At 30.9% G+C, this 26501-nt stretch overlaps 1 protein-coding gene across 8 annotated transcripts in view; it reads left to right on the top strand.

Annotated features, from left to right (window-relative positions):
* The window catches only part of LOC106787956 (inactive rhomboid protein 1), a 243532-nt gene that overhangs the window by 187398 nt on the left and 29633 nt on the right, over positions 1–26501 (top strand). For all 8 annotated transcript variants that reach the window (XM_014750782.1, XM_014750791.1, XM_014750772.1 and 5 more), the window contains 3 exons: positions 14694–15047; positions 15624–15810; positions 17336–17425. In XM_014750782.1, coding sequence (XP_014606268.1) covers positions 14694–15047; positions 15624–15810; positions 17336–17425 — 631 coding nt within the window. The remainder of the gene's footprint in view (positions 1–14693; positions 15048–15623; positions 15811–17335; positions 17426–26501) is intronic.

Raw genomic sequence — 26501 nt, 5'->3', positions numbered from 1 at the left:
ATTATAATATAATATAATTTAATTAAAAATTAAATTTGACCTGCCTTTGAGAGAGAAAGAGAGAGAGAGAGAGAGATATGCGTATCGTGTAAAATTTAAATAAAGTCGAACGTTTATTTTAATAATTTGATACAAAAATAAGTATAGGATAGAATATCGTTAATTATTGGATTGAATAAAAAATATCTTTGTATTTTAATGCACAATAGTGAAATAAATTTTATTTACTTTTTTTTCTCTGTTTTTCATATTTTATTAAATCATTAATTTTATAATAAATTTATAGAAATATAATATGTATATGCAGAGTTTATCTAGACTGATGGTACAATCGAACTGAACGTGATTCTGTGTTAAAATAAGTCAACAAAAAAACCGAGTAACATTTATTTATCTGAGATACTGGTTCCGAGAAAATCGTGTTTTTAAATTCTGCGAAAAACAACAATACAACGTGTATTAAACTGTCTCTTCAATATTCAAAGTGTCAACAAGCATTTTCTTTCGTTTACGTGTTTATATTCATTGTTCTTTTCCAATGTTTACAATTATCCTTCAACCGTACGTCTTATTTCTTCTTAGTTTAGTATGTTTCTATCAACCGAACTGTAACAAGGGTAGGATACAGTAACAGTAGAAAAATTGTAAGTACGAAACAAAGATCAATTAATTCTAATTTTTTCTATGATTATCATATAAATCTGGTAATAGGAAAAAATTCCATAATTTCAAATTTTAATTACACAATTTTCTCAAAAACGAACAAATAGTTTTTAAATTACATACATATGTACATACATACACACACACACACCTTCCCCTATATTCTTGAATCACCCATCCCCATAAATCTTATACTTATGCATAAATATTTACATTTTTATAATGTTTTAATTTATAATTTATTATTATTATAAAAGTTAAGAAAGAATAGGCTCAATACTTTTCAGCCTACCCTCATAGGATCTGGAGAAGGGGAATGAATATGATTGATCTTTTTATTTCGTTGTAATTACGATTGTGCTTTAAACTATGACTTCACGTTTGTCAAGAGAAAATACAATAGTACAGTGTTTATATGTTTATGTGTCAATTATGTTTTATATAGTATATAAAAAAATGAAAATTAATTACATATATTCTATAACATGTATTACATTATTATATTATTAATAATTATGTGTTAAAACGCGATTATAAAATTATGTGCATATACGTTGCAAACCTTAATTCTCGGATACGATCTAATAATTAATTTTTTCGAATTATATATTATGATATAAAGAGAAGAGGTATGTGTGTGTGTGTGTGAGAGAGATAGAGAGGGTAAAAGTGAATTAAATCTAAAATTAATTACCTACAATATTATTTTGATCACATTTATATCATTATTAATCTCGTTTAATATTGCAATAATCGATTAAACGAAAGTAGCTTTTAGTTAACATCCCATTATAGATAATAATTATCATTCGAGCTATTACGAAAGCAACGAAAATTATTTGAATCAATCGTTTCCATCAAGATACATTCAATTTGTTTTTTTACAGTAAATTCTATTTTTATTTGTCCCTCTCTCTCTCTCTCTCTCTCTCTCTTTCTTTCTCTTTTTCTAATCAGTCTCAAGAGAATAACAGAACATTCGATTACGAGTAAATCGTTACTAAATAAAACGTCACATACGTGTATTCACTTAACGTTTAAAGAATTTATCTATCCAACCGTATTTTTACGTTGGAAATATTCGTGCTTCGATTATTTTATTCAATTATAAAATCTTTTGGAAAAGAAGAAATATAAAAAAGGATATTTTCGTATGAAACAAATTTTTAAAATATCAATGATTTTGTTTTTATTATAATTTTTCTAATAAAAATAATATAAAATATGATAACATTTTCATGTGGAACATAAATTGCAGGATAACAATGATTTATTTTTATATTATTATTTATTTATATTGGTGGTTCAAATTTTTCTATCTAGCACAATAGATCGGTTAAATGACTTTTATTTAAATTTAAAATGAAAATTTGCAATTCAATATTATTACTGCAATGTTATTAGACTTTACAGAAAAATTATATTTATTAATATTAAAATTATTACTATCCATAAATAGTTTTATTCATTTAATTTATATTATTAATAAAATATAAATAAAACAAATAACAGATCATTCGACTAATAATTGATATAATATAAAAAGTCTACGTAAATTTGGTATTAACGATTATTTTATTAAAAATCACTCACGAGATCGTTAAATTGTATTTTCATATCGATTAAATAGTTACATTTTCTTGAAAGAAACCATTTATAGTGGATAAAATTACAAAAAAAGGAAATACGAAATTAAAAAAAAAGGATAAGACGTTTTCATGCCAAGAGAAAATTCGTCCTTCCTCCTCCTCCTCCTCCTCCTCCCCTCAAAGCTCAACGATGGCATCGCTCGAGATTTAACACGTCGAGCTCGATGGCGTGGTATGGCGAAGAAGAAGAAGAAGAAGAAGAAGAAGAGGAAAGTGTTCACCAGTGTTGGTGAGTGGTTAACGGAGTGTCGTGTGAAAAATGTTCGTTTCACTGGCAAACGTCGACTGAAAAAGTGACGTAATAGCGGGCTACAGCACGTCGTTTTCTTCCTCGTCCTCGTCTTCGTCCTCGTCCTCGTCTTCGTCGTCCTCGTGGACGACGACTTGTAACGCCACGCCCTACAACGGCCTGAAGCAAAGCTCGTTTGTGTGAACGAGAGAGAAAGGAAATAAAAGTGTAAAAAAGAAGAAGAAAAAGAAAGAAAAAAAAAAAAAGGAAAAGCACAAGAGTGAAGGAAGAAAAAAAATGGAACGTCAGGGTGAGGAGGAGGAGGAGGAGGGGACGACGGTGAGGGGTGGTTTGTGTGTTCCGTACTAGGAACGAGGAATAATATTTTACCTTGCAAAAGGCACCCCCGGTTGATAAAGAAGTACGATTCCGTTGTCGTTTGATCGGTGATGACACCTACGTTATCTCTTTCTATCTCTCTCTCTCTCTTTCTCTCTCTCTCTCCTTCTCTTATTCTTTATCTCCCTTTGCCTGGCATATCTCCCGTTTTCCTATTTTTATCGCTCGACCTTTGTATGTTTCACGAGAGGAAGAAAGAAAGGATAGAAAAAGAATACGCACGTTTCTATTCTATCTTATATTTCACTGAATCAAAGCGTTATATGGTAGATAAAGCTTTGGAATATCATCCGTACATCGTTGAAATGTTAGAAATCTCCTCGTGCCTCTTTTTTTTTTTCTTGTTTCCGAATAGTGGAGGGAGGTATATAAACTATCGTTTATCAAACTACGTATGGTTACATTACGTTATTTATTCGGTGGTAATACGATTTTCAGAAAAAAAATATATATATATATATATATATATATTTTAAGGAATAGATATAATTTAAATAATAATATTTTGTGTTTGTTCTTTGATTGTAAAAAAAGAACCACGCTTGATTTTGGATATATTATGTATTGATTATTAAATCGAAGTAAACGAATTTATTTCGTCGATTCTTATTTATCTGATAGAAAATTAAAAAAAAAGACTTCGATAAACCACCCCTCTTTCTTTCTCTCTCTCTCTCTCTCTGTTCATTATCCCGATACGAATATTTATAAGGAAAATAAATTCTTGTAACTTTTTAGGTCAAAAAGTCACTTCTACTCGGCTCTTATCAACAAACTCTCGGTTAAAATTTGTTAACGACGTCGTGTCGGGCTTAACAATCGGAAAGGAATGGCAAATATTCTGGCATATATTTATATCGTCTCCCATTGTCTTCCGCGTGCGGAAAGCGAACGGCAAAATTGCGTGTATTCGATGCGTACTCTACTATTAGTGGTAGTGGTGGTGTTGGTGTTGGTGTTGGTGGTTGTGAAAATGGTACTGGTGATTGTGTGAGGCAACGATCGATCGGTCCTACCATTGTTTCCATCGATAATGAACTATCCGCGTCCCTACGACCTGTACACGACGGCTAATTGAACTCGGTACGCCGTCATTTCTGTGAATTCCAATTCAACAATGGCTGTATCTAACTCAAAGAAAGCACGAAATTAGCAGAAACAGTACTATCATCACCATCACAACCACCACCACCACCACCATCAATGATGAGACATGAATAAATGAGATCCTAGCGCGAAGCATGAATTTCTAATCCACGACGTTCCAACCTTAACTTATACTACTTCGTGAAAGGAGTAAAAGAAGAGATCAGACGACGAAGTAGTAAAATATTCAATTGGTCCGATTAATGTCTGACCAAGGTTTGCCTTCAATTAAACTACTACGAATAATATCTAATTTCTTATACAACGAATGTGACTTGACAACGTTATTTCTTATCGACAATTGCGAACGGTTAAGGGGTGGAAAAGGCAGGGGGGGATGGTACCACCAGACAACAAATTATCGACAATCTATGAAGCGTTGACTGTCTCTCTTACAAGCGTTACAATTTTAACAAATAACGAGGAAGATATTAAATCATCAGTTTTGTTCACTTAACATTTCTTTTTTCTTTTTTTTTTTTTATTCTTTATCTTCCTTTATACTCTCAAATTTTGAATTTTTCTAATCCTTGTTTGAAAAGAGAAAAAAAAACAAGAAATTCTTCAATCCAATCCTTTCTAGGATACGTGAAATATTCTCCAAGTATTTCTCTCTCTTTCTCTCACACACACACACACACAACTCGCTACAGGTTAACAAAGGACACACAAGTTGCGTAGATTTTTCAACGGACATTTTTCCGCTTACACCCGTCGATCCTCTTCCTCCTCTTTCTCCTTCTCCCCCTCCCCCTCCTCGTCCTCGTCCTCTTCCTCGTCCTCCTCCCCCTTGCCACCTCTTTACTGTTGTCCGTACACTCGGCGCGTTCCAGTTAAATTTTTTTCCTCCGCACTCTCGCGCACGAAGAATTCTAAAGACCCTTATTTCGTTCGCTTTGGGCGCTCCTTTCCTATAACAATGACTCCAGTTTGTGAGAGCCGACGAAGCAACTTGACCCACTTGTTTCCTTACCACCCCCTGCCCGACCCCTTTTCCTTCTTTCCTTCCTCTTTCTTTATTTCTTTCTTTCTTTATTTCTCGTTTCTCGTTTCTCTTTATACTATCTCTATCTAACTAGTGTACACCTTTTACAAACTTCCTAGCAAGAATATTAACGTGTTTTCTCTTTACCAACCCTCCACCCCACTGCCACCACCACCACCACCACCACCACTCTCTCTTTCTTTTTATTTCTTTTTGATCGACATATGAATTACGATGAGAGAACGTTTATCAAGATAGGTTCACGCGCACATGGTTTTCGAAAAAACGATTGATTTAACGTGAAAAGATAGAATAAAATTAGTAAAACATGTATCCAGTTGAAATAATATAATAAATAAGAAAGAATTAAAGAAAAAGAGTTTCTTCTTTTACTCTTTTTTTTTTCATTTCATTGAATGACGGTTAAATAGTACAGTACCTTGTCGATAAGAAAGAAGTAGGAAAGAAAATAGTCGAAGATGGTGAAAAGGGTGGCAAGTCAGTCTGCTTCAAACAAAAACCTTCTCAAGATACTCGGTTTACACTTTAAAATTGTTAATCTCGAACATTAATCTAATCTTTCCGTTTCTTATCATTATTTCTTTCTCTCTCTCTCTCTCTCTCTCTCTCTCTCTCTCTCTCTCTCTTTCGATATTCTTCTTATTTTCTTCTCACTTTGCTCTTTATTTCTGTATCTCTCTCGCACTCTTTTTCTTTCTTCCCCCCTTTCTCATCCTTTTTGTTATTTTCTTTCTTTTTCTATCCCGTTTTTTCTCTCTCTCTCTCTCTCTCTTTCTCTGTTTCTCATTTTCGTTATTTCGGTATCTTTATTCTGATCGCTATGAGAGAACATTTTTTAATTTCGTCTTTGAGGACTCAATGGCTCACACGTACAAACCCGAGGCTGACCCATTTCTCAAAATTCCCCGCAACTTTCTATCCTCAACTCTGGAACGGCTCGAGTGCTCCCTCTACGGAGAAGGTAGAAAAAGAGAGAGAGAGAGAGAGAGAGGGAGGGAGAGAGAAACGAGCTTTTCACCTTAAAAGCGTCGATTAAGTTGACATCCGTCGGGGAACATTCGTGACTTAAATTGAAATCCCGTCTTTTTTGTTTTTTTTTTTTTTTTTTTCATTTTTTTTCTACATACGAACAACCTTGTCGCGAAACACATCGATCAACGAAACTATTTATCTTTAAAATCGATTGAAAGACTCAAAATATGGATCGAAGGATTAATAATAACGTAAACGTATTAAAAAAAAAATTAAAATCGATGGAAGGAAAAATGTTTTCGTAATAATCAAAAAACAAATATATAATTTCATCGTATTAATCTTTGGGTAGAAATAAATAAATAAAAATCAAAATAATATAATCGCGCGAGAATTCTATAGGAATAATTCTGTAAACGAAATGTTTGATTAAGCTCGTTAAAAAAAAAAGAATATAAATTAAATATCGAAATTTAAGCGTTAACATTTTTCTACACAGTTCTGTGTTAACAATTTATTAATACAATAACTTTCTCATCATTGGATTAGGATGCATTTTGTTTTTAAATAAATTGAAAAAAGCCAATTGCATTAAATGTGTGTTGCAATAAAAACGTTAAATTATGTTTAACAATTTCTTTATGAGTTTAAAACAAAAAATATATATAACACAGTCTCCTCTTCAACAAAAACCATTCAATTACAAAAAAGAAAATGAAAAAAAAAGTAGAAACAAATTTTCACAATTATTTATCGCGTCCAAAAGAAAAGAAAAGAAAAAATTGTCGAAAAAGTATTCGATAAAGTTTCAGTCAAGTATTATTCGCATATACACACATATGTGTCAGCCTGTTTCCAACTTGACCTCGGTAAGAAAATCGTAGATTAAAAAAAAATGAAGTAACAAAAAAAAAAGAAAAAAAAAAAAAAAAAGAATAAAAATAAGAAAAGACGGAAAAGGAAGAAAAACATAAAATGGAAGAAAGAAATACGAGAGGAAGGTTTCATTATCACTTGCCGTTGATCCTTCTTCGGTAACCGAATAAAAACATCGTGGGGATGGTTTTAAACATGGCGAAACGTTGGGCTGAGAAACCGAGGAGCTTGTACGAGAATAAAAGATAAAAAGAAAAAGAGAGAGTTAGAAAGAGAAAGAGAGAGAGAGAGAGAGAGAAGATGATGATGATGGTATATCGTGGAGTGAACAACACTCTTCCATTAGGACGCGAATTCTTCGACTCTTGAGCTGCCATTTTGCGCGAAGAAAGCGTTACATTTGAGAGTAATACGTGCCGTTCGTTTTACTACATTCTTATCAATAAAACGCACACTTCTTATTACATATGCGTAAAAAAAAATATGAAAGAGAATATAAAAAAGTATAAAAAAAGTATAAAAAAGAGAGAGAGAGAGAGAGAGAGAGAGAGAGAGAGGAAGCATCTTTTCTATCCCTTTAAATCAATTCAATGACTACACATATTCCAATTTAAATTCGTATCCTTTCACATTAACCGACTTTCTTTATTTCTTTCTTTATTTCTTTATTTCATCTTTTTACGAGCTTTTTCAATTTATTTCGAAACAATTTATTACGTAGGTAGGAGAACAATTTTGAAAACTATTATCCCATAGTCTTCTTCTCTATCTTTTTCTTTTTGATTTTTTTTTTGTTCTTTTTCCTTTTTTTATTTTTAAAAAAAGTAATGGCAAAGGGGAATCGGTCGTGATTGCATAATTATTGAAAAAACCAATCAACATTGACAGTTTTATCACGTTATCTTCATGTTAAATCTAATTTTAAGAATAGAGAGAGGTGAACTTTGTAGAGACATGATTGGAGCATCATAGGGATGAATAATAATGATTGGAAAAAATGAGTAAGGGAAAGGGGGAAAAAAAAAAACGTGGCCAAGTCTGAAGGATTTTTTTTCGAATTGATGGGATTTCTGATGGATTGTAAATTGACTTAACTCTTTTCGGGTTCGTATTACTTTTGACGTTTCATTTTAAGTAATCAACGTCAAACTTGTTATCGACAGTTTTCTTTTTTTTTTTTCGGGAAGGAGGGAGGACGAGGGGGGGATTTGCAGGATATAGAATTATCTTTGGTTCGATAATTTGATTATTATTCTCTTGCCAGGAATAGAAAAAATAGAAAAATGAAGTATAATTTTGTTCGACAGAATGATAGTAATAATAATATTGGTGTCCATATTGGTAACAACTGTTACGATTCTTCTCCATCTTCTTCAATTGTTTATAATAAAACATTAGGTTGCTCGAAAAGTTATTTCCTAGTTTTTTTTTTAATGGTAATTAAAAGAAAAAAATAAAAACGATTTTTTAATTTAGAATCCAAGACATTTTGAAAGATCGTTGATTGTGAACTTTTTTTTCGTATTATTTTATCCCTCATCTTAAATTATACGACCAAGAACGTGATGCATCTTTCAGTAGGAAAATTTCGAAAACCAATTACGACATTTTCATAATCAACGCATAATTTTATCTTCCCCCCGTCATAGCGATTCATTGCATTTTTTATACAATATCCAAATAAAAATTATTAAAACACAAGAAGATTTTTAATCACGTTTTAATGTGTCCGTTTTACTACAATGTTAAATAATTTTAAAGTTGAAAATAAAGTTATATATAAATAAACGCGATTAATGTTATCTTTGTGCAAAGAAAAAAAAAAAGAAAAACGAAATTACTTTCCGAACAAGCCTAATAAATTTATTACACATTTTACTGTATTATTATTTATTTCTTTTAAAAACGTACAGGAAATGGGGGGATCTAATGAAATTATATTTTATTATACATACTTTATTTAATTAACACGCTCAAAGTAATTATTCATCTCTCTTTCTCTCTTTCTTTCGCTCTCGTATTTATTTCTCTTTATAAATAATAAAATTTTCAATTTTGCCATTAGAACAAAAAAAAATGTTTTTACTTTATTAAATGAACATTTATCCGAGCTTTAGCAAAAGTCATAATAGGCTAGGTGGAAATCATAATAGAGGAGAGTATAATACTTGATTCGTGGTTACTGGAGAGAATACAGTATGTACAATATACATATACTTATCTATATACATAAATACATACATACATACATATATATATAGTAACATCATATCCTGCTCGTCCAGGAACATAACTGACGTAAATCCGGTAGTAAATTTGGCTTTGATGCGGGCTACGTTGGCACTTAAATTGCATTACATAATTGCACGCAACCCTTCGGCTATCAGGAACGGCATCGTCGTTGGAAGAGCACAAATGGAAGAGAAGGAGAAAGGATAGGTGGTACAAGTGAAATAGAAGGAGGAAGAAGGGGAAAAGGAAAAGGGCTTGCTTGCTTGCATGCTCCCTGCTAACGGAATTACATTCAAGCCTCGTTGTTTTGGGTTCTATAACCGTACTCGAGAATGGCACAACTGCCTCTACGAATTATCTTCTTCCCTTATCGATCGATTAATACTATTTATTCCATACATTTTTTTTTCATCAACTACCTTCATTACAATCTTATTTCATATTTCTACTTTATTCGTTTGTTATCGTTTCTATAATATTTTGATTACGTGTTTAAAAAAATGTAATACAATCTGTCAGATCAGATTTCTTAGAAAACAGAATATTATTCTTTTTTTTTCTTAGTTAAAGGGGTAATAAAAATTGTCAAATAATTAAGATTAGAACAATCTATCGAATTATTATACTAATTGTGTTGAGAAAATAATCTTAAAAATAATATTACAATCTTATATATATATATACCACAACTTATATACTTTGAATTATATATTAAACGAATATATTTATGTATTTTTAAATATTATATATATCCAAGAATAAATGTGTAAAATTTCAATGTAGAACTAATCTATCTATTTTCTTTCAATTATGTCAAATATACTAGTTTTAAGTATACATAAATAGATTTATGTATCTATCTATATATATCTACCAATCTGTCTATCTATATCTTTCTATCTCTCTTTAATCCTCTGTATCCAAGCATCAAGTGAAAATATAGAACAATGGATCTTCCTTCTCCTCCTCCTCCTCCTCCTCCTCCTCCGCCATCTTTAACTCTTTTTAATTCTTCATCTCCCTTAATACTTATTTTAAAATTGACATAATATATTTGACACGAACTCGAATAGGATGGGGTCGTGACCCAATAGCACAGATTTTTCACGGTTAACGTTTGATATTTGTTCGCTCAGTTTGATCGACTTGTTCGTCCACCGGTCGCCATTTTCGTTCCTGTTGGATATATCTTGATAAATTTCTATCAATTCTTTTTCTCGTTTCGATGAAAATATCAAATCTTTTCTCCACCCCTTTTCATCTTTCTTTTTTTTTTTTATTAATGTTTTACATTTTTATTTCTCCTCAATTATCTTGACGTATATTTTTAAACGACAAGGATATTAAATATTTTCTCTATACATATATCACTTAGAAATTATTTATCACAAGATGTGCATTAATGGATTTTCAAATAATATAATGAAAACGACAAAATTATAATATAACGGTGAACAAAGTGTTTTAATAATTAATATATAAATCTCAAAGGGAGTTATAGACGGTTAATAAATCTTATGAACAATTAATTTGAACTAGTTGTACGTTTCGTCCCTTACTGGGGACTTCATCAGCAACTAAAAAAAAAAAAAATTTTTATTATGACTTGTTAGTAAATATTACAATAAATTCTAATTTTTTCTTTCTTTTTTTTTTTTTTTTTTACCTTGATCATTTACAGTTCACGTGTTCATACATATAATCTTTTTTAATAATGTTCCATTCTAATCTCATTGATTCAGAAAAATATTTACGAAGTTTTTAATTGTATAAAACGTTCATCGTTATATACTTATTGTCGATCAATTTGTTTCTAATGTAAGTTGTAAAGAAGTTTTCCAAATTTGTTACAAAGAAATATCGAAAATGAACGATATTACTAATAAACGTCGATTATCTCTTTGCAACAATTAAACGATCAATAATTATATGAGAACGAGTACACATTCATTACTCATTACAGTATCATTCATTACATTAGAAAGGAACACACAAATTACATGATAATTAAAATGATTGTACATTAATTTAGGTATACTAAAACAAGGAATACAAAAATATAAAAAAAAGAGAGGGTGGGAGAGGGGAATTGGAAGTAGAAACATTGAGATAGGATGAAATTTGATTTACTCGAGAAGGATTCTAATAATAAATGTCGTATCTCTTTGCTCCAACTATACTACCGGTTAACTATACATATATACATATATACATTATATGTGTATATTATACGTACTATATATATATATATGTATGCGCGCAGGACTGCTCGAAAACTCCTCGACCCAATTAACTCGTCGTTTGATCTCAAGATTCGAAGCATCCTCTGATTGCGCGCCTCCTGCTCTGCGAAATATGTACACGTTTAAGGGCGTGACGTGATCAAGGCGAATTCATCCGCTTCTCGCAAACGAAGATAACTTCAATATCTACATACACATACATAATAATACGTATATACATTTTTAAATACCTTTACAAAATCCCCAACCTATCTACGTAAATCGTTACGTCAATGTACAGAAAAGGATACCCTTTTTTTATATTGCTCATACACCACTGATCCAATTACTAACTTTCATTATCATACATTTATATTTATCAACCTAAATATTTATTCGACTAAACAAAAAATAAAAACACAGACAATGGTAAACACAATTGTTTAATCAAATTTTTGTTGTTGTCTCAGGATTATTATATCTGATATATTGTTTTTGTTTCATTTATATATGGTATTGTATTTCTTTGAAATTGTTTCTCACCGTTTTCTTTTCTTTTTTTTTTTTTGATTTATTATTTCAATGCAAATATTATTTGCAGAAAAATTGACAAAATATAATGACATATTGAACAGTCGGCAATTACATTGTTCGTTTTAATTATTTTTAATCAAATTTATATATATACCCAAGTAATACACGGTAAATAACATTTATTTTCATTTGTGTTTTTAGAAAAATAATTTCCTCAATATTTTTAATTAAGTACAAACAATTATTTTTAAAAGATTATTTTTTTGTTGTTGCATTTTCTCACTAATTTTTTACTTGTTTTTTTTTTCTAAATAAATGATCAAAATAGACCACTTGAACTTCGTTAATTTAATTTTGGGGTTGAAAGATATAAAAAGAAAATTGACTACACGGATACCGAAATAGAAAAGCTTTCTTCTTTCGAAAATACTGTTTTCCTTTTTTTTTTTTTTTTACTTTACTTTACTGGTGTATCGTCGCCTCTTGCGATTGGCGAAAAGGTTTTAAGAGAAAGAAAGCCGATGAAAGAATGCACTGGTAGGACACTACCGGGTCATGAATAGATGAGAGGAAGATAGAATTGAAAAGTTTGGTGACCTGAGGACCGACCATCTATATGGTGTCCATAAATCCCTTGACATTTGGCTATTAGAGTGGCTTCTTTTGAGAGCTGAAAATTTTGTCTTTAGAAGCAAAATAAAATTGACAGCGATGAAAGCCAACAAGAGAATGTGCGTTAAATTTTCATTTACTTTTCATTCGTTAAACTTTGCATCCTTTTTTTTTTGCCCTTTATTGCAAAATTCCAATTAAAAATTAAAAATATACGATAAGAAAAATCGTCGCAGGAAAAAATAATCAATTTGTTATTAAAGTATATAGCTCGCGATTCGTTAATACTTATTACAATTTTGTTTGTTCCTGTATAAGATAATAATTAAAAAAAAAAAAAATATCGTCTCTCTCTCTCTTAATTCAACAAAATTTTCTAATTTATCGCCGTATATAATTTATTTAAAAACACAAAGTTATTTATAAATAATATTTTTCTATTCAAATTTCTTCACACATATATTTTCTAATATTATTATATATTTAATATAATATAAAATAATTTCTCTCTCACACAGAACGATCCATTTAATATTGATTACTTTATAATAAATTGAAAATTGTCGATATTGGGGGTTAAATGAACTCGTCGTTATTTCCTCGTCCTGTTGTCCATCTCGTAAATATGAAAGACAAAAAAGAAAAGTTTTGAAGACGAGACCAGCGACCTGTTAGAAAACTAGAGCGGAAAATACCATTGATGTCTCCGTGGATGACGGTATAATTATTCCTCTCGCATATTACGATGCACCCCGCGCGGATCGATATTCTATTCCTAAACTTCGGTCGTATGTGTTCTTGCTTTTCTCTCTCTCATTCGAAAGTAGGTCAAACCGTAAGAGGCCGCAAGCTTACACTCTTATTACTACTCAAGGGCCGTGTTGAACGAGTTTATCGTTCAAAACTTCTATCTTCCATTGCACCATCTGTATTTATCTAATTGTAAACCCTTTCTTATCAACTTCTTCCATTTTTATATTATTTTCCTTTTCATTTCTTTTTTTTTTTTCTCTCATCAAAGAATTCAATTAAAATATCGAGACTCTCCTACCGGAAACCTGATTTACTCATATGTAACACGTTATACGAATTTCGCGTTCTATGACAAATTTGTGTCTTACCTAATATTATATGATTTGTTTTTTTTTTTTTATTTCACAATAATATTTCACAGAAATTATTTTCTATTGGATGTAAATATTGTGAAAATTTATTCTTTTTCGGGAAAATATTTTTAATAACGCAGTGGGGTTGACGTATCATAATAACAGACAGAAAAAATTCCAACTATGAAGGTAACGATGCAACGCGCTCAATTAAAACAAATTTGATGTTTAAAATACGGTCAATATCCACATTTGATTGTGTTAGCGCGTATATTACGAAAATCTACTGTATTATTCTTTTTAATATAATAATAGAACTAAAATATTATTACTTTGTAACATGTATTTATTTAGAAACATTTACTTTTTGTCGAAATATTTTTTGTTTGACAATTTTTCCAAACGAAAGTAACAGTATAACACATTACAATCAAATGTTTCATAATAATTAAAATAATAAACTTACTTTATTCTTTTTCATGAAAAAAAAAAAAAATAAATATGCTACTAAGAATAATGGTAGATAATAAAATGTATATTTGTCTTAAAAAATTAAATATTCCTCTTAAAACTTTCTTACTATTACCGTTACGCGTTCTTGCTCATAAAATAACAAGTAAATCTAATTAAGGAAATATTGTATAATCTATCTATCTCGTCGTAGAAAGAATTTATAAATTCTTATCTCTCGTAATTAATATATTACTGTTTTTAATATTTTAATATTATTTCTTCTTCCTCTTTTTTTTTTAGAGAGAAAACAAATAATAATAATTAAAACAAATTAAATATTCAATTAGGAAGACCAGGGGGGAATCTTTGTTATTTTAATAAAGAATTTAAAAAAATCTTATACTTCGATGATATTATTATTGTTATTACAATTATTATTTTTTACTTTCTCTCTCTTTCTTGATGTAACTTTAGTAAAATAAATAGAAAAAATGTGAAATATGTGAAATATATATATATAATATTTTTTCTTTCTTCTTTTATATCTTTAATAAAATAAATTAATAAAAATAATGTGTAATATATTTTTTTCAGGCAACCGTCACCGAGTTCCGGTACTACGGTAACATCAACGATCTCGTCGAATGGTGGCGAAGGCGATGGCAATCAAGTGATCGGCATGTATGCTGTTGGTACAAACGTTCCAACGTCTACGGAAACGTCAACGGTAACTCCAGTAACGACAGCATCATCATCATCATCGATTCAGATGACCGGAAATAGTACAGCTATGGGTACACATTCAGCAAGTAATATTACAAGAAGTATGTCCGCACCAACAGCTCCAAGGCCACACGTTCAAATTACTAGTTCAGCTAGCGTTTCTGCTGGAAATTCTCAAAGACCACGACTTCGAAGGAATATGAGCCGAACCGAAGCTATTCGAAAGTATGTATCTCTCTTGTTTATTTTTTCTTTTATTATTTTTATTATTATTAATCTTATAATTACAACAACTGTCTCGTCTATACGATTACATAGATATGAAGTGATGATAAATCTTTTTTTTTTAGTTTGTTTTTTTTTTAACTCTACGTTTTCTATTATATCATATTATCTCTGTTCGTATAATTTTGTAAATTCGTTGTCATCGATTTTGCGCGCGTGTCTACGGTCAACATTATTTTCATTCGTTTGAATAAAATTTGTAAACTCGTAAAGAAGGGAAATTAAATTCGTTCGCTCTTGCGCGTATTATTAGATACTTTTTAATTCGTTGGAAAATATGGTTTTTCTTTTTTTTTACATCCCACTTTACAAAATAAATACATTCTTTTGTATTTTCTCGTTTATTAACGTGTAACAACGTTTAATATTCTTATTTTAACACAAATAAAAAAAAAAAAAAGAAAACTACAAAATGAAAACATATTCAAAAATCGTTTTCCTTCTTTTTCTTCTTCTTCTTCTCACTCTCTCTCTCCCTCTCTCTCTAATTTTATTCTCATTTATATGACTTGACAGTTACATCAAGCGCGAAACCGCACAATTCTTTGGCGTCGACGAAGAAACCGAGACCGCGGAAAAGCAGAGATGGTTGGATCGACGACGACGAATGGCAACGAGGAAGTACGGTGCTCTGGTGCCGGAACATAGACCACCGGATCCAGATATTACGAGGGACGTACCGGATACCACGGACATACCCGAGGTGAGTTCGTTTTCCAAAATTCTCCGAAAATTGTCGACATTCAGGGGAGAACGGAAAATAGGAGAGAAATCTGTAACACGTGGACATTCTAATCCGATTATTATACGTCCTTTACTATTCCAATTAAATTTATCGAAATTCACATATATATATATATACATTCTTTGGAAATAATTAATAATCATTTATAGATATTTTTCATTAATTTTCTCGAATAATATACATGAGTTTTAATTACGATGCCTGCAGATTGGCAAAATTCCATACATCCTTGATAAATAGCACGCGTGAATAACATTACCGACATCGTATGGATTGTTACTTATTCATATAAGTGTTATTTCAGATTTATTTTCAAATAAATTATCAATTTTAACTTTTTTTTCCCATGCTGCAAAATCGTAGATAAGAAGAAAATATGTCGAAGAAAATTCACTAATTCGATTATTCTTTAACATTTTATGAAATACGAGAGAGAAAGAGAAAGAGAAAAAAAAAGAAAAAGAGAAAGAAATAACGAGAATGGAGAGTTTCATTTCGTTCTATCTATATCGTTCTCGTCCATTCAATTTCCCCATTGCCAGGCGCAAAGACCCTCAACCATCGTCAACCAAAAACTTTTCATCGGCTCGATCGTGCATTTGCAAACGAGGTTTACATTTTTCACTACTCTCTCTCTCTCTCTCTGTCTCTTTTTTTTTCACTGTTTCTTTCTCTTTATCTTTCTCTCCTTTTTTCATACACAAATTTGCCAGCCGAAATGAAATTTTGAACTTGTTTAACTATAGTTGTTCGATCTCTTCGTGATTTCGATCATTTTTACCTCGATCACAAAATTTATATGCAAAAAAAAGAAAAATATATCACCGAATGTAAAGTAATAAACAAACAATTGAAATCTAATCACAAACGAACTGAAATATATTTGTGCCCGTAATTATTATCATGGATTAAGATTAAAAAAAAAAATTGGTGATAAAATGTTTCTCTTTTATAATATAAATAATTTTAATATAACTCAAATCGTTGAACATAGTGTTTAAACAGTTGTTTCTCTCGTCCAAAAATAAAATTCTTAATGAGAAGGTATCACAGGGAACTTGGACATAAAAAAAAAAGAAGTAGAACTTAATTTAATTAAGTTGGACGTTTCGTCCCTTTATTGGGACTTCTTCAGCAACTTAATCTTTATAGTTCAGCGTCTTTTTTCTTCGAGTAGACATACATTTTTATTTTTATTTTTAATATTCAAAACACAAAACATCTAAAATCTTAATGTAAGAATTTTGAATTTAATTTTGAAATTAATAAATTTCACAATTGAAATAATTGTTTTTTCGTAGAAAATAAATTTTTTGTTTGAATTTTTGTAACTGTTCGTAATTACCAATACATTTAATATTACAATAAATATGTATTTTCGTACTTATATCTATAGAATCGATATATTTGAGATGTAGATATACAAGTAGTAGGTATCTTTCAACAATAACAAGAATATGACAAATCGAATTTCCTTCTTCAGGGCGTGACGTTGAGACGATGGCAACAACCAGTACGAAGGAAAGACTCTGTCGCAAGGATGACACTGTCAGGTCTTCACTACGTAGTCGAGGTGAGTCTTGTTACATTGCTATTGTCAGCTATCTATCCAATGCAATTTTTAAACATCCCAGGTGCATTGATCTTCATCCACGAAATCTTCCTAACTTTATCGTTCTTCTGTTTTTTACCTTTTATAATTGAAAAAACAATTCGTTTGAAAATCGGTCATAAATAATTTAATCAATAACAAACCTTTCGAAAGAATTTTGTCAAAAGGATGATTTATCATTTGTCAAAATATAATTAAAAGTTACAATTTGTTGAATAGGAAAAAAATCGAACGAATTTAAATAATTAATGATAATATCGAAATAATGATCTTACAATTAGTAAAAGCAAACGTACGACTAATCGAATACTTTGTAAGATCATGTAATGACTGGAAATGGAACCGTATGAGAATCTGACTACGGTTAATCAACGTTCTCTGATCACCGAGCCGATGTTATCCGTCTGAGTATGCCGGTAGTTAAGTCGCCTTGAACTTAAGTTACACGTCCGTACGGAAGTCTGCACGATCATTAAGCTAACGAGAGTCTGGTAACCCTCTTCCGTTTTACAAGCACTAGTTTCAACTTTCCTCGAGTAAAGTCATACGACTGTATATAACTATAACTTGTAAAATATTCTATATTCATAAGTATACACGCGCGTAACGTACAATGAGTCACAAGAGTATTCATTTTGTCGCTAACTATTTTCAACTAGTTCAATATTTGCTTTTAATGCGATGATATTTCAAAATTTCTTATTTTAATTAAAACATATATTTAAGGATTATTAAACTTGTAAATTGTTATATGAATTTTGTTATATTGCAAAGGAATGTTTTTATCGTAGAAGTAAAATTTTAGATAGATTATATGAAAATTGATTTCGCAACAAAATTAATCGTTCTCAAAATCCATTGCGAGATTCAAAGGAGAATAATAATCAAGTACTATTTACAAATAATAAAATTAAAAATATATAATATATGTAAAATTGATTTAAAACATTGAAAAATAAGAAAAAATCATTTAATATAACTATCTAATAATTATGTCCTTGCCATAATAGATCATTGTATAAATGAATGAAATTAATCTTTTAAAAAAGAATCAAGTTAATTTTTTTCCAGATAGATTAGAGAAAGAAAAACAAAAAAAAGAAAAAAGAAAACACGAAGTATTAGTCAACGTGTACATTGTTTTTTTTGTATCTAACTTTTACTTATACTCTTCCACGTTAAAAATATTTATCATTCTTCTCGTAAACATTAAACTCAACTTTACAAGTACTTAATCCTTAACAAAACAATATCATTAGTATAACGTTTAGTTGTCATTAAAATGACACCGCACTCATCGTCGTCGATTATTTCTAAGGGACATCCACGAAGTACTTTAAGCCGCCTTCGTTCCTGAAGAAAGAGGGTTGGCTGATGGGTTGGGGGGAAAAGGGAGGAGGGCTGACGAGCGTACGGAAAAGGGCGATCTTAAGGAGGAAAGATCTGTTAGAAAAATGTTGAATAAAAAAATCCATTAGGAAATTTCCATAAGACCGTGTAAAACGTATTTAAATGGATCGAAGGATAACGATTGGTGCGTTGGATAGAAAAAAGGAAAAGGACGGGGTGCGGGGTGGGTGGGTGGGGGGGGAAGGAGAGGTAGATCTAAGAGGGGTTAAAAATCGAGATGCTTCTTTTTAAAGATATCTAAGTGAAAATCCAAGCTTAATGGGCCGTGATATCCTGGAAATTCTATTAAATGCTTCGTGAATGACTCGCATCTGTCTCTCTGTCTGTCTGTCTCTCTCTCTCTCTCCCTTTCTTGGTTAAAATTAGGTAAATACCAAGCATGGATCTTTTCGTAAGATATCTAACTCGTTCGATCGTAAGTCCCAGATCATCCAATATCCGATTTAGAGATAACCCCTGCGACATTTTTATCGTTCGTTACGGATCACCGATCCGGATATTGATTTGAAATAGTCACAACTCAAAGAATTTTTTCTCTTCTTTTTCGTCTTTATTCTTTTTCTCTCTCTCTCTCTCTCTCTCTCTCTCTCTTTCTCTTTATTTTTTAAGCCAGTAAAACACTTCGACACGTTTCTCCTCACTATCCCCAGCACCTTTAACATTCTTTCGATTGAAATTCTTTCTCGAATCGATAGATACTTTGACTATCTTAAGAAGAAAAAATAAAAAAAGAAAGAGTATTCTTCTATCGCATTATCCTACTTTTTTTGTTTTCTATATTTAACGCGTTAGAATTTTGATTATTATTATTTAAGTAAATTTATCCTAAAGAGATTTAACTATTTACTCTCTCTCTCTCTCTCTCTCTCTTTGTTTCAATTTCTGGAATAGTTGTTTATATTTTGATTGTTTTTCGACAATAGACTATTAAGAAGAGGTATAGTTAATTGGGTATAGGGAAAAATGAGAAAACGAGAAAGGGAATGAGTGAAAAGGGGTGTAAAGGGGAAAAGAATGGGGTGATGGTGGTAGTACGGGCTAAACGTATAACAACGCACGGTTAATCCTCGAGAGAGGAAAAACGAACATGGCCAATTTTTCATAGCGGATCGACGCGTCGAACGGTTCCATCGAATCCACCATCACCAACACCATCAACAACCACCGCCACCGCCACCACCATCCACCAATGAGATTCGTAATTTCTTTTTTAGCCGCCATTGTACGCGAGGTTGTTTCATTCGCGAGATTTTCCGACAGTGAAAAATTGTCTCTCTCTCTCTCTCTCTCTCTCTCTCTCTCTCTCTCTCTCTCTCTCTCTCTTTTCCTCGCAATGTGCCTCGGGCATACGAACTCGTTTCAGTTTTGTTGGTTTTTCGCCAGTTTTCCAGCACGATGAGTAACGTCGAAATGGCCAGGAACGTAACGCAAAGCGGCCGAGAGCCAACAGCACCGTAAAATCCCCGAGATTCTTCGATTTTCGCCATTTTATACGACCGGTATCGATTTTTGGCTTGAAAATTTATCCCTCCCACGAAATATATGTATATATATATATATATGTATGTCGAATTTTATAGGTTCCGTTGTAGGATCGCAATAGGTATTTCTTTATTCTAGTCAATAATACTATCACACTTTCTTCAGCTTTATAAACTTTGTTTCTTTTAGACATTGAATATATTACTACTTATAGACAATTTTTATCTATTAACTAAAACTATCTTCTAGTTCCTATTAATAGTAACTATAACTAATGACGAGCGTGAATTCTCGTTGCATCTTCAATAATATATACATAGTATATGTGTATTTTTTTTATATAATATTGTTTTAGTATTTCTGTTTCTGTCTTATTTTCTTTTTCTATTTTTTACGTTGGAAATGATTGCGAATGACTACATAAAAATGATCGAAATTATTACTTCATTTTGTATCGAAATGATTTTTATATTTATTATTGCACTCTTCGGTGTTATTATATACAATATTATATACATGAATTTATCTTAAAAATAATATAACTATTTCTTATAATAAAATATTTGAAATCGTTTATAAAATCATAGGAATTATTTACAACAAGCCAATTTGGGACATCTTTAAAAAGATTATTTAAAATGAACTAGTGTCACGTAACTCGCGTAGAGAAAGAGAACCTCAGTGTTTAACCATGAATATCAGGAGAATTGGAATTATAATTGGATCCCGAAATTCTGACGGCTCGAAAATCTATTCGGTCATGTTCAATCCCATTCGATTTCCATTTTACTCTCTCTCTCTCTCTTCTTCCCTCCTACCCTTTTACCTCTCCCATCAAGCAATCGGCCTCGAAGGACTGTACCTGAGTCGTCTAGGTGTTGTACTCTAGATTTGTATAACCTGATATCGAGGTCACGTTCAATGCAGTTGGATCACAGATAGACAACATTGAAATTAATTTTAAATAATATTAATAATAATAATAATAGGAATACTATATATATATATATTTTTGCAACGCTAATGTCCTGATCGTTAACTAATTAAAAAACTTAAATTTATTTTTGATTTTTTTATCTTTCTCTCTCTCTCTCTCGTCTTCACGATATTATCGTTGAATTATTTTTTACTCGAGAAAAAAATAACGTTTTATATTCGAGTAGATAACTCGCTATAGATCTGGTATCGAATATTCAATTATATTTTGTTATTTAAAAATCAAATTATTTTTAAAAAAAAGTCGATTATGCGATTCGTCTGATTAAATATTTTCTATTAATACTATAAGTTATATTTTTAAAAAGTGTCGACATTTAATTGATGAAATTTTTTTAAATTTCGCCACACGTGCTAGATTTATTATTAAAAATCTGCTAATTTTAACCCACAACGCGAATTAAGATAACATAGAAAACCTACGACAGTAAGTTTTATACTAACTAATATGTGCAACTTATGGCTCATTAACATCTCATTGTTAATCAGTAATTGTTTGCCATATTTATTAATTATTTGACAAGTTATGCGCTTATGGCATAAATTCTTTACCACGAGTCAGACTCGTGGTTATAGGCCAAGAAGTTAAATAATAAACAAAAAAATATATAAAAATCTTTTTCTTCTTCTTCTTCTTCTTCTTCTTTTAGTAGTTTTTCGTAGAAACGGATTTGGTCGAGCGTGATCGAAAGAAAATCGATTACAAATGGAAACTCTTGACTATTGTTCCTATATATTCGAAGGGCCTATTGTACTTTACCTTGATTCACCGGTGCTCTTCAATTTCGTATTTTCGAGATACAATTCTTTCTTCATTGCTCTCTCTCTCTCTTGTTTTCTTTCTATCTTTCTTTCTTTCATTTTCTATTTTCTCTTGTCTAACTCAAGACCACCCTACGTGTTCTCTTCTCTACCTTTCCAAGCCACCCACCCCAATGCAACTTAACTTTTCATTATCCTTTTTTTTCTTTCGGAAGAAAAAAAAATTCATTTTTATTTTTATTATAATTAAATTTTTCAAAAGAGGAACAACGAGGTTTTCTATTACAACAACAAATTATTTAAAAACAAACAAAATATTCAATAAAATAACATTATATTGACAATATAATGTGTTACATTGTTTTTTTTACAACAAAAAATTAAACAACGATGTTATTACAAAACTTTGTGTACTTTACACGAGTATTTAGGTACGTTATTAACTTTATTTTTAATCTTTCTTTTTTTCTTTTTTCTTTATTTTCGTCCTGTCTAAATTAAAATTATATCACTTGAAAGTTTATACTCGATTTACCAATCGATGAACTTTGTGGTTCCATACGAAAACCTTATAGGTGATATTGTATTATTTTTCTTTTTTTTTCTTTCTTTTCAGTTATTCTATACTATTGAATATATTTCTACGAGGTTTCCCAAAATGTTTGCATATAATTTTATTTTCATAAAAGAAAAAGAAAAAACTAATGTAAACGCATGCATAGTTTGATAAAAGGAAAAGAAAAAAAAAAAAATAAAAAGAAATTCTTTCAACCTTTTCAGAAAGTTTCTTTTATCACGGGTTCAACAACTTTCATGCCATCACAAAAGGCGTGCGCGTGACATCGAAATTGCATAAACCATTATAGAAAGTTAAACTCGATGATTTTTATATATTTCATTTATAAATGGAGAATAAATTTTATTACGTATTTTTTTTCCTTCAATTTTTTTTTTTTATATATATATATATATATTAACAAAACGATCCACGTTCAAAATGAAAAACAAAAATTCAAATAAATAAAACATCAAGCACGCCCAAGATATATCCCCATAGCTTCGGAGTTTGATCGTACGCAGCCAAACACAATAAAAAAAAAAAGAAGAAAAAAAATAATAATAAAAAAACAAGCTTTATACAAACATACACTATATTTCACCTAGTTTCGTCGAATCATACGGAGTTGCGTATGAAAATAATTCTGAATAAAAAAAAGAAAAAAGAAAAAAAAAATGAAAGTAGTTTAAATAATTCCGTCTATTTGTTTACTAACAGAACTCAATATATCTGACATTGGAAATAGGATTATATATTACTTGTGGGGTTATTTGAAATCCATCAGTCTACAGAACGCTCGTTGACAGTATCGAAATACTTCTCACGAGAGAATTGAACACGGTTTCAAGGAAATCCGAACAATACCTGGCAAAATAGAGAGAAATAGAAAGAGAGAGAGAGAGAGAGAGAGAGTAATCCAATCAATAGTAAAACGTCTCCCAGGCATATGTTCGAATGCAAGGAGGTCATTTTGAAACAAATCTTGCAAGTATGCCGAAAAGTACAACGTATGAAAAAAAGAAACGAAACTTTCTATAACTCTACAAAAAAAACAAACAAGATCAAATAGCGCATATTTCTTCTATCAACTTTTTCTTTTCATTGTTTATTATATAGGTAAACAAAAAAAAAAGAAAAAAAAAAACTCGTAAGACGACGAACTGGTTACCCCTGAAGCTACTGGACACTTTTCTATGTAATATGTACGTATGTGTTTTATACATACATATATATATACCAGTCGTCTAACTAACGAAGAAGTTTGTTTTTTTTCTATACTTTCGACTCGTTTAAAAGAACACATCTGAGGAGGAGTAGAGTCTTTCCAGGTCATACGTAAAATATTCTAATGGGCCTCCATATATACGAACGACACACTTTCCTCACGAAACGACTCGAACGACGAGCTAAACATGCCTCGGTCGTTGTCCACCTTACGTTATATTCAGTAGTGGGTAGTACGTAGTAATAGTAGTAATGATGGTAGTAGTGGTAGCACTAGTAGTAAGGGTAGTAGTAGTAGTCAGACTAAGTGGTAAGTTTTGAAATACGGCAGCCGTAGTCTCCGAGGAGAACTTTATAGAGCAGCTCTCGGCATTCCCGATCTTATCCCCAACACCCCCCCCCTCCCCCTACCCCTATTTACGTTTCTTTTTTATTTTTTTTTTTTCTTCTTTTCGTCCCCCCAACATCCTAGAAATAATTTTCGTTTGTCTCTTTGCGAAAAGTAACGTTCTTCCTTTGTTTTGGGCTTTTTTAATCTAATTGATTTTTTATTTCAATTGTTTTTTTTTTTTTTAGTAGTTAATTATGTTCGAATAATATTTCGTGCCCATTTCGTCGATATTTTTTTTTTGTAATAATACGTACATACAGTATTCATTTTTTCATTTTACGTTGAAATTAAGTTTTTTTTTGATATCAAATTTCGAGCTCAATTTGATTTTCAATCTTGTGTAGTTATATGTATGTAAATCTAATCGCGACACACACACACACAATGTTATTTCGAATTGTATAATGACAAGTTACAATCTTCATAAGAGATTTACAGTAAACAGGGTACTTCGTCTAACTCACACAACCACCTAAAATATCGTACGATAGAAAACATGTACATATAGTAATATCATACATCAAAATGATTAAAACACCATTACTATTTCGTTAACTAATTACAATAACGTAATTGTCATAATAATCTCCTAAAGTCATTGTGTATATAACAACGATTTAACGAGCTATACTCTTAATATTAAATTTATAGTGCATAATAATAATAATCCTACACAAAGCACTAAAACGTCATAACAATTTCTCTAAATAATAACAATAATGAAATTGTCATAATGATTTATTCAATATCAAATAATACAACGACGAGTTTTATACTTGTAAAAATTTTAAAGCCACGAAGATTAACATTTTTCTATTAATTCGTTCGTTTTTACACGCGTTTAAATATACAATAATAATTCATTTCACTTTATTATCGAATTTTCCAATCGAGTAAAAGAGAAAAGATCGCAATAAAAAAAAAAAGAAAAAGAAAGAAAAAGAAAAATCGATGATAATAAAAATGTACAATTGGTCGGGGTAAAAATGAACGAACCATCGCGAGATATCGATTAATGTCGAATTTAACGAGATTGAGATTCCCAGCCAATTAACTTCGGGTGATACTTTCAATATATTTTCCAAGTGATTTGTTGGCCGACCGTGTCAATTCGATTAACGGCGCGAAAAACGGCCTCGCTCTCTTCCCATCAAAATCCAATTGTTCGTGCACGCCCGCCCGTTAACTTCTTCCTGACAAAGTGCAAACTTTTCACGTGTTTGTTCATTACTCTAACGTCATCTTGCTAAACTTACTCTATTTCTATCTATCTCTTTGTATCTGTCTTTCTTTCATTCTCTTCTTCTTCTTCTTCTTCTTCTTCTTCTTCTTTGTCAATACCTCTTTCTCCTACACACACACACACACACACACACTCTCTCTCTCTCTCTCTCTCATACCTCGTACTTCTTCTCCTATTTTATCTTTCTCTCTGATTCTCACTCTTACTCTCACTTTTCCACTTTCTCTCTCTCTCTCTCTCTCTGACATACACACACATACACTCACACACATATTTCATCTTCCTTTTTTTTCTGTCTATCTCTTTTTCTCTTCTATCTATTTTTCTTTCCCGGTCCGTGTTTGACTCGTTCATCGAACGATCTTCGACTTGTTTGCCAACTTTAGCACTAGCGGATAATGTTTCTACGTTAATTAACGTCCTTAACTTGACTTCTACTTACTCGGCTTTCCCTTACTTTCGACAAATTCTACTTTTACTGTCTCTCCACTTTTCAACGTTATTTCAATTAATAAATGTCTTTTTTCCCCCGTTTCTTTCGAAAAGCAAAAGCAAAAGAAGAAAAAAGAAAAAGATGAAAAAGTAGAAGAAGAAATAAAAGGAAAAAGAAACCTTGGCGATTTATAAAACGTAGTGTACCCCCTTACTTACTGGTAGCAAACGTAGCAACCGTTTTAGTGCAATTTCCAACCGGAGAACTTTGATAATGCTGAAAAGTTTCGAAAAGCGAGCCCACGGGAACGATACGCGTCATGTCCTATCTACAAATTGCTCATATTGACGATTCTATGCTACGCGAAATTTATGTTCTACTTAATGATAGTGAAAAAGAAAAACTTTATTCTTTTTTTCTTCTTCTTCTTCTTTTCTTACATAAACGACGGAGTATGACAATCGAAAACTAGATAAAATATTTCAAGAATAATACATAAATATATATACCTATATATATATATATATATGCATTTAC

Source organism: Polistes canadensis, unplaced genomic scaffold, assembly GCF_001313835.1.
Source record: "Polistes canadensis isolate GaletaPanama2010 unplaced genomic scaffold, ASM131383v1 scaffold_5, whole genome shotgun sequence".
Lineage (NCBI taxonomy): Eukaryota > Metazoa > Arthropoda > Insecta > Hymenoptera > Vespidae > Polistes > Polistes canadensis.
This window is presented reverse-complemented; position numbering and strand designations above follow the sequence as displayed.